The following is a 15,137-nucleotide window of genomic DNA, read 5'->3' on the forward strand; positions in this document are numbered from 1 at the left end:
GGAGCAGCAGCTGCCAGGCTGGGAGCGGCCAGGCCCGGAGCATCGGGTCTGGTGCAGCCAGGCCCGAAGCAGCAGCTGCCAGGCTGGGAGCAGCCAGGCCAGGAGCGGCCGGGCCCAGAGCAGCCGGGTCTGGTGCGGCCAGGCCTGGAGCAGCAGCTGCCAGGCTGGGAGCGGCCAGGCCTGGAGCAGCTGGGTCTGGTGCGGCCAGGCCCAAAGCAGCAGTTGCCAGGCTGGGAGCGGCCAGGCCCAGAGCAGCCGGGTCTGGTGTGGTCAGGCCCAGAGCAACAGCTGCCAGGCTGGGAGCGACCAGGCCTGAAGCAGCCGGGTCTGGTGCCGCCAGGCCTGAAGCAGCAGCTGCCAGGCCTGGAGCGGCCGGGCCCGAAGCAGCTGGGTTGGGTGCAGCCGGGTCGGGTGCGGCCAGACCCGGAGCAGCAGCAGCCAAGTCCAGAGCAACTAGGTCGGGAGCGGCAGTGACCAGACCCAGAGCAGCTGGTTGTGGAATGAACCAGAGCAACAGAGGCCAGGCCCGGAGCAGCCAGGCCCGTAACAGCTCGCTCCTCGCCTGCCCCTGCCCCACGGCTGCCTCTCAGACATGGCTGGAAACTTTTGTGGGAACTTGAGGGTCTGCTGAATCAAGTGATGAAGGCTTAGATCTGGATGTGTTGAGTTAGTATTGGGCTGGGGTGTTGATCTGTGTTGATCTGTGAGTGCCTTGGGTGGGGCCTGGATGAGGCTGGTTGACCTATTTGGAAATGTCTTTTGTGTGAAATGTATCATTGGGCATGTGGTGGTATTATTGATATGAGAAAATGCTAAGTAACTGATTTACTATCTGAAAAGGGATTTACTATCGGGGAAAGGGAGGGAGGATGAGACTGAACATAAACTGTGCACCTATGGATGAGGACAATGAGGGATGGGGAGGGGGCGGAGGGTGGGGTGAGAACCTAGTGGAGGGGGGAAGAAATGAGGAACCTTTGTAATAATATGAACAATAAAGATTGATTTTTTTAAAAAATTATAGAAGGGGTACACATATGTTAAAAGTTTGGGAAACAAATGTAGCAGATAGAACCCAACTGATGGAACCCCAACTCGCTCCCTGTTCCACTGGCCAGCTATTTTTAGCACATCAGGGTCACCCTGGTATTGTTAATACAGAAAGCAAGCCTTTTCTTGCTACGCAAGCTCCATTTTGGCTGACTTCAGGAGAAAGGGAGCTATAAGCCCGTTCCTTAGAGAAGGTGTTTTATTGTATTCACCAAAGGATAATGGGGAGAAGAATGGCACAGTGTAACAAGGAAGGAAGGAAATGAACTAATTCCTGCTTTAGAGGGGAGTATACAATAGCTGTGCACCAGGCTGAAGGAGTGTTTTCCAAAAGCACACAAAACAAGATGATTAATTATATGCACCGAAACCCACAGTGAGCACTTCCAATGAGAACTGGGACTGTCCCAGCACTGGGGCTACCTGCATACTCTGAATCTGTAAATGCTGCCTCGAGACTCCGACTACGGGAAGCAGTCCCCCTAAAAGCATAACTAATATGCTTGGGGAATATTTTATGTGATAATCATTCACTTTTCTGTATGCTATTCTCTTTGAAGTTCAAAGAGAATGAAATGATCAGAGGGCTACTACTACAAATGAATGACTATTCACCAGGGGTGGAGGAAAAAAAATGTAGCATTCATATCGGGAGAGTTTATCCTTTTGTAGTTACCCCTTGGGCTCAATACGATGTCATTCTTCATTCAAAGACGTAAGAGTTTGTGTATTTTTTTCAAATTCTGTTCTCACATAAAAGCCTGCTGGCATTACCTTCACTTTATTGCCCAAAGCGCACACCGCTGTTTAATAAAATATATGCAACAAGGGAAGATGAAGCGCAAACTGAGATTCCCGCGCCCCCCCCCCCCCCATTTCAACAAATTTAGTTAGGCAAACAGGGCATGCCAATTCAAAGAAGATTCCCTGAAGCCGTGTAAAATAACAAGGAGAGAAAGCCATTCTACCGAGCCCCGTATTTACAGTCGTGGAAGTTACATAATTACTGCATAAATATTTGTCAAAATTCTTGGGTGAAACCAAGAAATAAAGGCCAAGTTTCCCATGGGCTTTAGGACAAGAGGAACACGGAGGGCAGGCCCGCCCCCGGTGCCCCTCACTGCACATCCCAGATCTCGCAGAGGAGCGGGGTGAACTTGTGGTCATTGACCCGCCAGGACATCAGCATCTCGGCGTGGTGGTGGTTGAACGTCCGCAGCTCTGTCAGGCGGCCCAGGAGACAGGCGAAATGCTGGGGGTTCTCCGGCTGGTGGATCTTGCACAGCTTCTGCAGCACGTCCAGCAGAGGTTCCTGAAGCTTCTCTACGGCCTCTCTGTCCTTTATGTATTGTCTGTCTGTTTTGACGTTTATCATAAAACGACAAAATTAAAGAGTGGAGGGTTTGGCATATTACAGTAAGCCTAACCTTTAGAATATATGTGTGTGTGTGTGTGTGTGTGTGTGTGTGTGTGTGTGTGTGTATTGATGTCAAAGATGAAAGGAGAGAGAGAGGTAGAAACATCAATGATGAGAATCATTGAGCAGCTGTCTCCTGCATGCCCCTCACTGGGGATCAAGCCTGTAATCCAGGCATGTGCCCTGACCAGGAATTGAACCATGACCTCTTGGTTCCTAGGTTGACACTCAACCTCTGAGCCACGCTGGCCAGGCAAGGCTAACCTTCTTGAAGTGTAACTCAAACATGTTGTACAGTTGAAATGTACAAATGAAGTGTTCAATTTGATGAATTTTCACACTCACGTACATGTACTCATATAATCGTAACTAGATCAAGATATAGAACATTTACAGGCCTCCCTAAACTCCCCTTTCAATTAATGCCCCCAAAGTAGCATGTATGGTGAACATAAGTATCATTTCTGGAGGGTATAACCTAAGGACTGGAACTTGGGATGTAGGGTTTATATATGTATAACTTTAGTAGGAGCCGCCAAAATCTTTTTCTTCTTGCCCAGCCAATGTAGCTCAGTGGTTGGACATTGACCTATGAACCAGGAGGTCATGGTTCAATTCCCCATCAGGGCACAGGCCCGAGTTGTGGGCTCACTCCTCAGTATGGAGTGTGCAGGAGGCAGCCGATCAATGATTCTCTCTGTTGATATTTCTATCTCTCCTTCGCCCTTTCTCTCTGAAATCAATAAAAAATATATTACAAGTGTTTTTCTTCTTTTTTAGTGATAATTTTTTATGGTAAAACAAGGTAACAAGTAGCTTCTGACTTAATGTCATGTATAAAATGGCTTAAGGCCACAGCTTATGAATGTGGCATCACTCCCAAATAAATAAGCAAAAAATAGAAAAATGCATATATAGAGGTATTCATTTCAACATTGTTTAGAACAACAAATAATTGGAAGTATTCTGAATATCCAAACATATGGTAAAAGTTAGGTAAATGATTGGTCTATGATGCATGCATTACTATAAACTTTTCCAGTATAATTTTTTTTTAATGACATAGGCAAAGGCATTTGAAGAACAGTATATTTTAAAACAAGACATTTTGGTGTGGCTCAATTGGTTGGAGTGTCATCCCATGCACTTAAAGGTTGTGGGTTCAATTCCTGTTCAGGGCAAATACTAGTACTGAAGTTGCAGGTTCAATCCCCATTGGGGGTTTGTGTGGGAGGCAACTGATCAATGTTTCTTTCATATATTGATGTTTTTCTTATCTCTCTTTCTTTTCTCTCTCTCTATCTCTCTCTCCTCCCCTACATCCCCCATCTCTAAAAATCTGTAAAACATATATTCCAATGAGGATTAAAAAAATAAAATAGCCCAGCCAGTATGGCTCAGTAGCTGAGTGCCAATCCATGAACCAAGAAGTAACTGGTTCAATTCCCCAGCAGAGCACATGCTCAGGTTGCAGGTTCCATCCCCAGTGGGGGGGGAGCTTGCAGGAGGCAGCCAATCAATTATGTTTCTCTCTTATCAATGTTTTTATCTCTCTCTCTAAAAATCAATTAAAACATATATTTAAAAAAAAACATCTAAGGTGTGACATGGGCAAAAATAAATGAGTAAAATAAAGTTTAAGACAGTATTCTTTCTATTATGTTAAAAAGTATGTACATACTTTCATTTAGGCTCCTCTTTAATAATCCCTGGGGGGAAAAAATCTTACTTTACCACTAATTACAATAATATTCTAGCCGAAATCAGTTTAGCTCAGTGGATAGAGTGTCAGCCTGCGGACTGAAAGGTCCCAAGTTCGATTCTGGTCAAGGGCATGTACCTGGATCTCAGGTTCATCCCCAGTAGGAGGTGTGGAGGAGGCAGCTGATCGATGAATCTCTCTCATCAATGTTTCTAACTCTCTATCCCTCTCCTTTCCTCTCTGTAAAAAATCAATAAAATATATTTTAAAAAAAGAAAATGGTTGTGTTTAAAAAATATATATATTCTACTTCCACTTTCTTTCCTCATAGTCTCATCTTTAAATTTTTGTAGCACTATCCACCTCAATAATTACTACAAATTATTTTTGTTTCTTCATTAGTTGTTTTTCTTACCCCACTAGAGTGTAGTAAGCCCCATGCAGCTATGTCCTGCCTATTTCTTTACTTCTATATTTCCCAATGTCTAGAACCATGTTTAGCACATAGTAGGTATTAAAAATGTATTTACTGAATGAAAGCGAGGTTTAGAAGAAAGGCTGAGAAGAAACACATTGAAATGTTAACATGATTCAATTTGAAGCGGTGGGATTATAGGCCATTTTACTTTTTTCTGTTTCTGTGTTTCCCAGATTTTCTTTAATAAACATGATTATAATTATACTGGAACAAATAAACAAATAGAATAAAAATGAAAATCCAACATCAAAATTACCTGGAGAGAGAATAACAATGGCTGTAAGCAGTGCATACTCTTCTTGAGTCATTTTCAATTCTGCCACACTTTTGTAAAAACTAAACATCGGTGTTATATATTCATCAGAAATACCTGTGGATGGGGGAATGTGAAAAATTGCAGAAGCCTGGTAAAGTTGCTGAATAACTGAAATTGTAAAATTATAAACACATCGCATATATACACACACGTGAATATTGGTATCCATATCCACACGTTTAAATAACATCAATATATATTATATGTTCCAGCCAAAGGCCAGCTAACAAAATCCTCCAAATATGACTAAATCAATGATTGGTGAATCTTTAATCTTGGTAGTGCCTTTGTTTTAGTCACTACTGTCTGACAATAAATGATAACATTCCTGGCTTGCCAAAACAATCTTCTAACGTCACCCATTTTCCAGATGGGGTTTGCTCATCTTTTCCATATTAATATCTATAATCAGCGCATAGATAGCATCTTAAGTAACCGCCCCCCAATTATTGTTCTTCAGCCCAGAAGTGTCAACAGCTTCACTTAGTAATGTTTGGAGTTCTTATCAGAGTTCTGATATCTCTCTGAATTACTAAACCTGTTCATCCATCGCATTGGGGCTTGGCTGTTCTCTTCGAACTCAACATGTCCAAAATTAAGACAACACGAACAAAGCGAAACTCTTCCTCCTCCTGGAAACGCACCTCGTTCCTGCTGTTCCCACTCTCAGTGACTGCTACTTTAAGCCCCACCTGACAGTGAGATTTGGCCTCCCTCTCATGGGGTCAGAGGCTGCCTCCTGTGGTTAGACCTGCTAACTCTTCACTGAGTGGCTCCCTGTCCTCTCCACTGCATCTGGAATTAACTTGGTTTAAGTCTTTATCCTCTTCATCTGGAACACTGCAATGGCCTCCTCACTGGTCTTCCTGTCTTCAGTTTAATCTCCTCCTCCCCATCCCCGAATTACCTTTCCAAACTTCAAATCACACCCTGACTCCCCACTTCCTACAAACCTTCAAACATTCTCCACGGAACAATTATTGGCATAATTGTTCTCCCTTTTTACAGAGGAAACTCCAGGACCTGTCCCCTGCCTACCCCACCTACCCACTACTCACCCACGTGAGAATCACAGGAATTCACATTTATTGAGTGCACTGTTCCAAACACTTCTTATGCTATAGCTCATTTAATCTTCCTAACATTCCATGAGACAGGTATAGAGAGGTTCTAGAACTTGCCCAAAGACACAGCTGGTGAGAGGTGGAGCCAGGATTCAAACCAAAGCTAGCAGGCTCCAGAGTCCTGGCTTGTAGCTGTGACTAAGCTTTCCATTATATCTCACAGCCTTTATACCGGCCATTGCAGTTCCTAAAGTTCCCATCTCCCAGTTTTTAAAAAATTAATCCTCACCTGAGGATATGATTTTGTTGAATTTTTAGAGAGGAGGGAAGAGAGCAACGAGAGTGAGAGAGAAACTTCAATGTTGAAGAAACCTTAATAGTTTGCCTACCACACTTGCCCTGAATGGGGATCAACTCACAACCCAGGTATGTGCCCTGACCTGAAATCAAATCTACAATCTTTTGGTTCATGGGACGACACTTGAACCAACTGACCACCTGGCCAGGGCACATTGCCCAGGATTTATATATGTTCTTCTCTCTACTTGGTATATCCTCCTTCTATCTTTATCTCGCTTGCTCCACGTTATATGTTAAGACTCCTTTGTGTTACTTCCTCCACTGATTCAACAAATATTAATTCCGTGCCTGTTCTGTGCATGGATCCACTCCAGAAGAGCTTTGACTGTGGAATGTGGAGACAGGAAAAAAGACTCAGATGTGATCTGTGGATGAATTGAAAAGAACATAAATTCCCAGGATTGGGCCAGACTTAGACTGCTCTATTCCATCCACACCAGACCTAAAGCCATAGAGTTTGGAGAGCCAAACCAGGAAAAAACTGGATTCCAGATTTTAGAACATGTAAGTATCATCTGATATTACACTTCACAGAATCAGAATGTCTAAATCCTCACCTCCAGAGGAATCTAAAGAAGCATATCAAACCAAATCCTTGGCCTTTCTCTCTTTAGTCAAAAGACCACACTTTTCTTCCCTTTGACTTTTGAATCTTGACTCCAGTGGGCTCTCCTAACAACACCGTCACTGTAGAGCACCTTAGGGATTGCATCCTGTGGGAGACTGCCCTCTAGCCAGCTGTTTCCGGTTGCACTGAATGTGCAGGACCAAACTAAATGTAACTTGAAATACAGAGGGTTGGATTGGAGTGTGGGCAAGCCTGGGAGTATCGGTCCTGGCTTCCTATAAATAGTGGTAAAGAGGTAATAAATAGCCAGTTCTATGACTTGGTCTTGGCCACATTATTTAAACTCTTTAAGCCTCAGTTTCCTCATCTGTGAAATGTGAGTGATAACAATAGTAGCATATGAGATAATATATGTAGAGTGCCTGGCTAAGAGTAAGACCTGCATAAATACTACAGCCGATCCTATATAATAAAAGGGTAATATGCAAATTAACCCTAATGGTAGAACAACAGGGAATGACTGGTTGCCCCTAGTGGTCAGTGCACCTCCACAGTGGGGAGAGCTACTCAGCCACAAGCCAGGCTGAAGGGCTCTGGGGCTACCGGAGGGATGTCTGAGTGCCAGCTTAGGCCCAATCCCCTGGGGAGCAGGCCTAAACCAGCAGGTGGACATCCCCAGAGGGATCCCAGACTGCAAGAGGGCGCAGGCCGAGCTGAGGGGACTGCCTCCCTCCACCACCCCAATGCATGAATTTTCGTGCACTGGGCCTCTAGTAATTATTATAAGAGCTATTATTATTGTTATTCAGGATAATTGGATGAATGCATTAGTTCCATCGTAGTATCAATTCATCATAATCTTAGGTTAAGCTCAGATACCTTTGTGTATGCAAAGCTATGTTGATTTTTGTTTTTAATAATTCTTTTTTAAAATATATTTTTATTGATTTCAGAGAGGAAGGAAGAGGGAGAGAGAAAAAAAACATCAATGATGAGAGGGAATCATTGATCAGCTGCCTCCTGCACGCCTCCTACTGGGGATCGAGCCTGCAACCCGGGCATGTGCCCTTGACTAGAATCAAACCCAGGATCCTTCTAGTCCACAGGCCAACATTCTATCCACTGAACAAAACCAGCTAGGGCATTTTGTTTGTTTGTTTGTTTTTTGGGTTTTTTTTAAAGTACCGTATTTTTTGCACCATAAGACGCACTTTTTTCCCCCCAGAAGTGGGGGGAAAAAGTCCCTGCATCTTATGGTCCAAATATAGCCTACACATATACTTTAAAAAAAAAGTTTTTTTACTTGCCCGGCTCTGTGTGGTCTCTGTGTGCTTGCCTGGCTCTAAAATGGTTCTAAATGCTGCTGTTTACTTTACAGGGTTGATTACATGTGTTTATGACTGTGATGTTGGGTTTTAATGCACATAAAATATTTTAGGACACTATTTGTTTCAGAATCTTTTTTTCTTCATTTCCCTTCTCTAAAAACTGGTGCGTCTTATGGTCCGAAAAATACGGTATATTTTATTGATTTTACACAGAGAGGAATTGAGAGGGATAGAGAGTTAGAAACATCGATGAGAGAGAAACATCAACCAGCTGCCTCTTGCATACCCCCTACTGGGGATGTGTCCGCAACCAAGGTACATGCCCTTGACAGGAATTGAACCCGGGACCTTTCAGTCCTCAGGCCGACGCTCTATCCACTGAGCCAAACTGGTTTCGGCTAGGGCATGTTTTTAATAATTCTTTATTGTTGAAGTATTTCGTATGTCCCTCTTTTTTCTTCTATTGAGCCCCTCCAGCCCGTCCCCGCCCCCACCCCAGACCCTCACTGCCCCATCATTGTCTGTGTCCATGTACCATGCATATATGCATACAAGATCCTTGGTTGATTACCTTCCATCCACCCACCCTCCCCTGCCTTAAGGCAAAACTATGTTTTTGTTTTGCTTTTTACAGTCTGCTGTTTCCTAGGAATGAATACAAATTGGCTGATCAGTGATTTGCTTCAGCATTTTTCTAGGTAGTAAATTTTCGGTAGTAAATTTTTCTAGGTAGTAAATTTTAGTAAAAGGGTTGTCTTTTTACACCTTCAAACAATGTCAGTCCTTGGCACTTGGGGACCACACCTATTAGCTGTGGTTATCTAAAATAATAACTCACAACTGTGTCATTATTTTACATAGTCCATGAAGATTTGGGAGTAATATCAAAGGCAGCTGATTTTAAAATATTTAATATTTAGAAATTGTCTTTGACTACCTAATTTTTTATTTTATTTGTCTTTCCTAATCCCCACTTACTTTCCAAAGATGTTACCTCTGTCACAGTGTAACAAATCTAATTGCAGTTGATAATTTTAGAAAAGTAGGTTAAAATGTTTGTTATGATTTTTCACCTTGTGCATGTTTTAAAGGACAAAGTGAACATAGAGAAGATGTAGAAAACAAATAATAGAAGGGTTTTAAATATATATATATTTTTTCCTACAGGATGGGTCAAATATAAATCTGCTTTTGAATTAGAATCAATTATCAGAATTAAGCCCAGGCTGGGTAGCTCAGCTGGTTAGTGTCGTCCCAATATGCCAAGGTTGTGTGGGTTTGTTCCCCAGTCAGGGCACATTTAACAATCAACCAATGAATGCATTAATACGTGGAACAACAAATCATTGTTTTTCTTCCCCCTCAAATAAATAAATAAATAAATAAATAAATAAATAAATAAATAAAATCAGAATTAACCACAACAGCATTAACAAAGAGGTGTTTTAAATCTCTATGAACAGCAGTTTGACATAAAAAATGTAATAATAGCATCTTCCTGAAGGGGCAGTCTTTTCCCATTTTCCTGCTTCCTCCTTACTGGAGACATGCTTAAGGTTTGCTTCAATTGGGCTCTTTATGCCCAATTTGCTGATTTTTGGTCACAAGGGGGCACCATTTTCTAACTTAAACACAAAGACTACTATGAAAAAGTACAAAGTTATGAAAAGCCATTTATATTCTTATTCCCCTGTTTCTTCTTTTCCTTTATTTATCAACTGTTTTCTTGTTTTATTTTTTTAAATAGGTCTGTGATTGATATATTAACTGGCCAAGGATCAGAAATGTTCTTTGAAAGAATAACTATTTGATAGAATCAATGCCATGCTGTTGTAAGTTATTTTAAATGCAATTGTCTTTTATTTCCTAATTAACTTTCTAGTTTTCATTGGAGATAAAAAAAATAGAGCAGAGGTAAGTGTGTGTGTGTGTGCGTGTGTGTGTGTGTGTGTGTGTGTGTGTGTGTGTGTGTGTGTTGCACAAATGTGCATTTTATACAAGGGATCCTTGCTAGGCTAGGACTCCCCATCCATGTTTCAAGGTCAAATGCAAATTTTGTTCTCTCTCAGGAGCTTCCTCTGTCACCGTATATCAGAATTACTTGCTCCCTTCTTGATGTTCAATTCTATTGCACTTGTCACAACTCATTTCTTTCCATCCCATTAGAATGTGAAATACCATATAAATGTTATGAGAGTAGAAACCAACTATTCTCAGTGCCTGGCCCATTGCCTGGCCAGTAAAGCGTACTCCACAGATGCTTCTTGTTCATCTCTGTATCCTTAGTAACCAGCCTGCTGCTGAGACATGGCAGGAGATTAATAAATGCATATTACATTATGCAATATTACATTTTGCTAGTTCTTATGATGAAGGTGACATAGATATGAGATGTGACAGGGGAAAGGATGCTATTAAGACAATGGAAACATGCTCATGATGCTAAGAGAATGGACCATAGCCTATAGCTAACTTGTACTCAGAGTCATTTGTGCTCATGGTTGGTCTTAGTAAAAACCTGCCAATAGCTCTAGCTGGTTTGGCTCAGTGGATAGAGAATCAGCTCACGGACTGAAGGGTCCCAGGTTCAATTCCGGTCAAGGGCACATACCTGGGTTGCAGACTCGATCCCTGGTCCTACTTGGAGCATGTGCAGGAAGCAACCAATTGATGTGTCTCTCTCACATTGATGTTTCTCTCTGTGTGTCTCTCCCTGTTCCTGGGCTTTGATAGAACAGCTGGGCTTTGATAGAACAGCTGTGCTCAGCTCATGGCCCTCTGCTGATTAACTGTATGACCGTGGGCAGATCACCTAGCCTCTCTGAGCCCCTCCCCCATCTATAAAATAGTGGCATAGCATCCACCTTCAGGGGCCACTAGGAACACGAACAGGATGTAATATGTAAAAACAAACCATTGCAAAATCACAAGATATACTATCACCCTGATAAACACTTAATAGAATATTTCATTTCTGTCTATTCTGGAGATCCAAAAAGGCCACAAAATACTATGAATTTCAGAAGTTACCATAGTTATATATGTAATTAATAGAGCAATTTTTTTTGTTTGTGAGATGTTATTGCTAATTTCTTTGCTGTTAAAATATAAACTCAGTGTTAGCAAGCCTATTTCAATCCTAATACCATATTTAATGGTATTATAGGATTGTTCCTGTTTTTAATAAAACTTCCATCTTTTAAAAATTTAATTTTCATACAACTACACTGGGAGTAAAAATATTGATGCGCTAGAATTACGTAGAAACAACTTAACCAAAGGTTGTGTCCGATATATGTTCTGAAGCCTCAGTTAGCATAAATAAACATTATAACCCTCATTAAATAAATGTATCTGAGGAGACTATATGTTTGTTCATAGAATTGGGATGTAATAATAGCAAAGAAAGGCATATGAACTTGGAGAATAAGAAAAGAAATTTCACATTATATTCTTTAAAGAGTTGTGTAGGCATAAACAGGGTAACAGACATTGCTACTGTGGAATTTCAAGTACAGTACAAATGTGAATGTGTTATATTTGCATAAGAATGAAAAGCTATTTTGAAAGGTCACCTGGCAAGATTAGGTTTTTATGTGGTGTGTGGAGGAGACAGTGTTCTGAAAATCCACTGGGAGAAGCAAATTCATAAATATGAATAAATAGAACCGTCATGATAGATAACAAAACACTAATCAGCATGTGAATTTGGATGCTTTTTACTTTCCCAATATGTGGTCGAATTTTGGGTAAAGTATCTTATGAATTAGATACTTTATTTATAGAGTATCTTTAATGCATCTTTATTTATAGAGACCACATGCTGGAAAACTTTTTATTTTCTGTTGATCCTCACCAAAGGATATTTTTTCCATGCTTTTCAGAGACAGCAGAAGAGAGAGAAAGTGGGAGAGAGAGAAAGACATAGAAACATCCATGTGAGAGAGACACATTGATTGATTGCCTCCCACATATGCCCGACCAGGGGGTGGGGAGCAAACTTGCAACCCAGGCACATGCCCTTAACTGGGAATTAAGCTTGCAACCCTTCGGTGCATGGTCCAATGCTCCAACCACTTAGCTACACTGGCCAGAGCTGGAAAACTTCATTTTTTAACCTTTCAATACTTGCAAATTCAAGTTCTAAAATTTATGTTATTAAGCAAGAATTTTTTATTACATATTTTTTAGCCTGTAAAATCCTCACCATTTCTCACCTAGTTGCTGCACTGGTCTCACTTAGGTATCTCTGCTTATTGTCTCAATCTCTCTAACCCTTCTTTCATAATATTGCCAGAAAGATCTTTCTACAGTAACTCTATGGTCATGTCACATCTGGTCAAAATAGTACAAAGGCACCCCATTATGTAATGACTAAATTAAACTAGTTACCTGTCATTCAGTGTCTTTTAATATCTAGCACTTACTACAATTTCAGCTTTACAAATACTATTTTTTAATAATATTAAAGAACTTGTGAGTCCTATACATGGTTAATCTCTCATCCCTTCACATATTTGCACTTTCTATGTTATCCTATATAATAAAAGCCTAATATGCTAAGTGTCTGGTCGTCCGGTTAACCAATCAAAGTTAATAGGCTAAGGCTGCTCAACCGCTCACTATGATGTGCACTGACCACCAGGGGGCAGGTGTTCCCACTGGTAGATTAGCATGCTGCTGGGATCTAGCTTATCAGAACTGAGCAAGATGGACCAGACATGCCCTGGAGCCCTCCCACAGTCCCTCCCTGGCCATGATCATGCACTGATTGGGTCCCTTGGCCTAGCCTGTGCCCTTTTGCAATCCGGGACCCTTCAGCGGATGTTGGAGAGCCAGTTTTAGCCTGATCCCACTCAACGCAGGAGCTTCCCCCTGGGGATCAGTGTGCTCCCACAGGGGAAGCACTGCTCAGCCAGAAGCCAGGCTCACGGCTGGCAAAAACAGCGGTGGTGGTGAGAGCCTCTCCTGCCTTCGCAGTGGCATTAAGGATGTCTGACTGCCGGCTTAGGCCCGCTCCCTGTGGGCTCCAGACTGTAAGAGGGCATAGGCCGGGCTGAGGGACCACCCCCTCTCAGTGCACAAATTTCATGCACCGGGCCTCTAGTTATATTATAATGCTATATATCTTGGAATGCCTTTCTCAGACTTTTGTGGCTTGACAAGTTTTTAGTCATCCTTCAAAATTCAACTGTCAACTTTGTAAGCCTTTCTGACTTGCCAGATAAACTCATAGGAAGGCCGGGATTGTCACAATGCTGAATCAAGCGCTTAAAATTAGATGCAATTTGGGTTCCCCAAAGTTTGCTGAGTCTGGGGTAGGACTGGACCTGTTGGGGTGAGTGAAATGGTTCTATATTCAGGGGAAGAACCACCTGAAAAGAAAATAAGTGGACCAGACTCACAGCTTCGGATAATAACTCTCCATCCATCCATCCATCCATCCATCCACTTATTTATTCACAGATATTTGTTGAGCAACCACTCTAAGCCAGGCATGCACTAGGTACCTGGCTTAAATACTAAATCAAAAAGAGGCAGCCCATGCCTACAGAATTTTTAATATCAAAACGGGGTGGTTTATAGAACAAATATTAAAGTTAACCATGATTTCAAAGAGATCAGACTAGTTATGGGGTCTATTTCAATAGTTTTTAACAAAAAAGGGACATATAGCTAATAAGTAACAAAGATTACTTTGAATCTAGATTCAAGCCAGATTCTTTATCACTACTGTTTTTTGATGTATATAAACCAAGAACACATCAACTGGAGTAAGATTCTTTGATAATTGGAGACATATCTATAAAATTAAAAATATTTATTGTATGAGTCATCATCTGTTTTTACTTTATTAGTTTTTAAAAAGCTAGATTTGACTCATACGTTTTTCTAAACAGAGCACTGTCACAGTGTATGGAAACCAGGACCAAATAGCTGGCCAAGTAAGCTGGAGAGGCGTCTTCCATCACAGGCCGCAGCCACAACAACTTTCCTCAGCGAGAGAACCACCAATTTACATTCAATAGCCTGAACTATGAAAATTCAGCAGCCTGCATTTCATCCTTCCCAAGGTGAACTGTCAACTACTCATTGCAACTTTAAAATAAAGATATTTGCCCTTTAATTAATAATTACTTATTTCCTCCATCTAATCAATGGGAATAAAGTTTCTGTTAAGCAAGATGAGTAAGTCCCAGAGATCTGCTATTAACAATACCACTTACATAATTGTTAAAAGGGTATATTTCATGTTAAATGTGCTTACCATCATAAAATAAAATAAAACATCTGGACACTTAAGTAGCCGGCCAAATGACTGGTTAAGCCATCAATCAGAAAAAAAATTATGGCAAAGAAGATCCAATTGAGAAGAATTAAGGAAAACAATAAGACTTGTAGGACTAGATGGTGCCTTGGAGGTTACCTGATTCAACCCTTCTCCCTTACCCACAGTCTCCTGGACACACACACACACACACACACACACACACACACAGAGTCCAGGACCAGAATTCGTATTTCTTGACAACGCAATGTCCTTCAAAGGCTGAAAGCCTGCAATAATGTGTTTCCTAGATCCTTCTCTTCCTCTCCATTTCTCCGAACAGCAGAGTCACACCCTTGATACCTCCTGCTTCCTACCAGGTGTCTCTCATCCTGGCTTATCCCAATATTTTTGGAAGATTTGTAAAGCATAATTTGATGTTTTTCCTTCCCACTCAAATTATCTCTGTCAATAAAAAAATAAAAATAAAATAAAATTTCTATCTGGCCATTATATAGGAAACAAAGAATAAAATCTTGACTCCAACATTTAAGGTCCTCAACCACTTTGTTCTATTTTTTCCCCT

At 41.3% G+C, this 15,137-nt stretch overlaps 1 protein-coding gene across 5 annotated transcripts in view; it reads right to left on the reverse strand.

Moving 5' to 3' along the window:
* Positions 1-1,927: 1,927 nt before the first annotated feature.
* The window catches only part of NR1H4 (nuclear receptor subfamily 1 group H member 4), a 67,411-nt gene continuing 54,201 nt past the window's right edge, over positions 1,928-15,137 (reverse strand). For all 5 annotated transcript variants that reach the window (XM_045587616.1, XM_036457795.2, XM_045587615.1 and 2 more), the window contains 2 exons: positions 4,904-5,017; positions 1,928-2,406 (listed from right to left, as the gene is read on the reverse strand). In XM_045587616.1, the coding sequence (XP_045443572.1) occupies positions 2,168-2,406; positions 4,904-5,017 (353 nt within the window). In that variant the 3' untranslated portion in view covers positions 1,928-2,167. The remainder of the gene's footprint in view (positions 2,407-4,903; positions 5,018-15,137) is intronic.

Source organism: Pipistrellus kuhlii, unplaced genomic scaffold, assembly GCF_014108245.1.
Source record: "Pipistrellus kuhlii isolate mPipKuh1 unplaced genomic scaffold, mPipKuh1.p scaffold_m20_p_3, whole genome shotgun sequence".
Lineage (NCBI taxonomy): Eukaryota > Metazoa > Chordata > Mammalia > Chiroptera > Vespertilionidae > Pipistrellus > Pipistrellus kuhlii.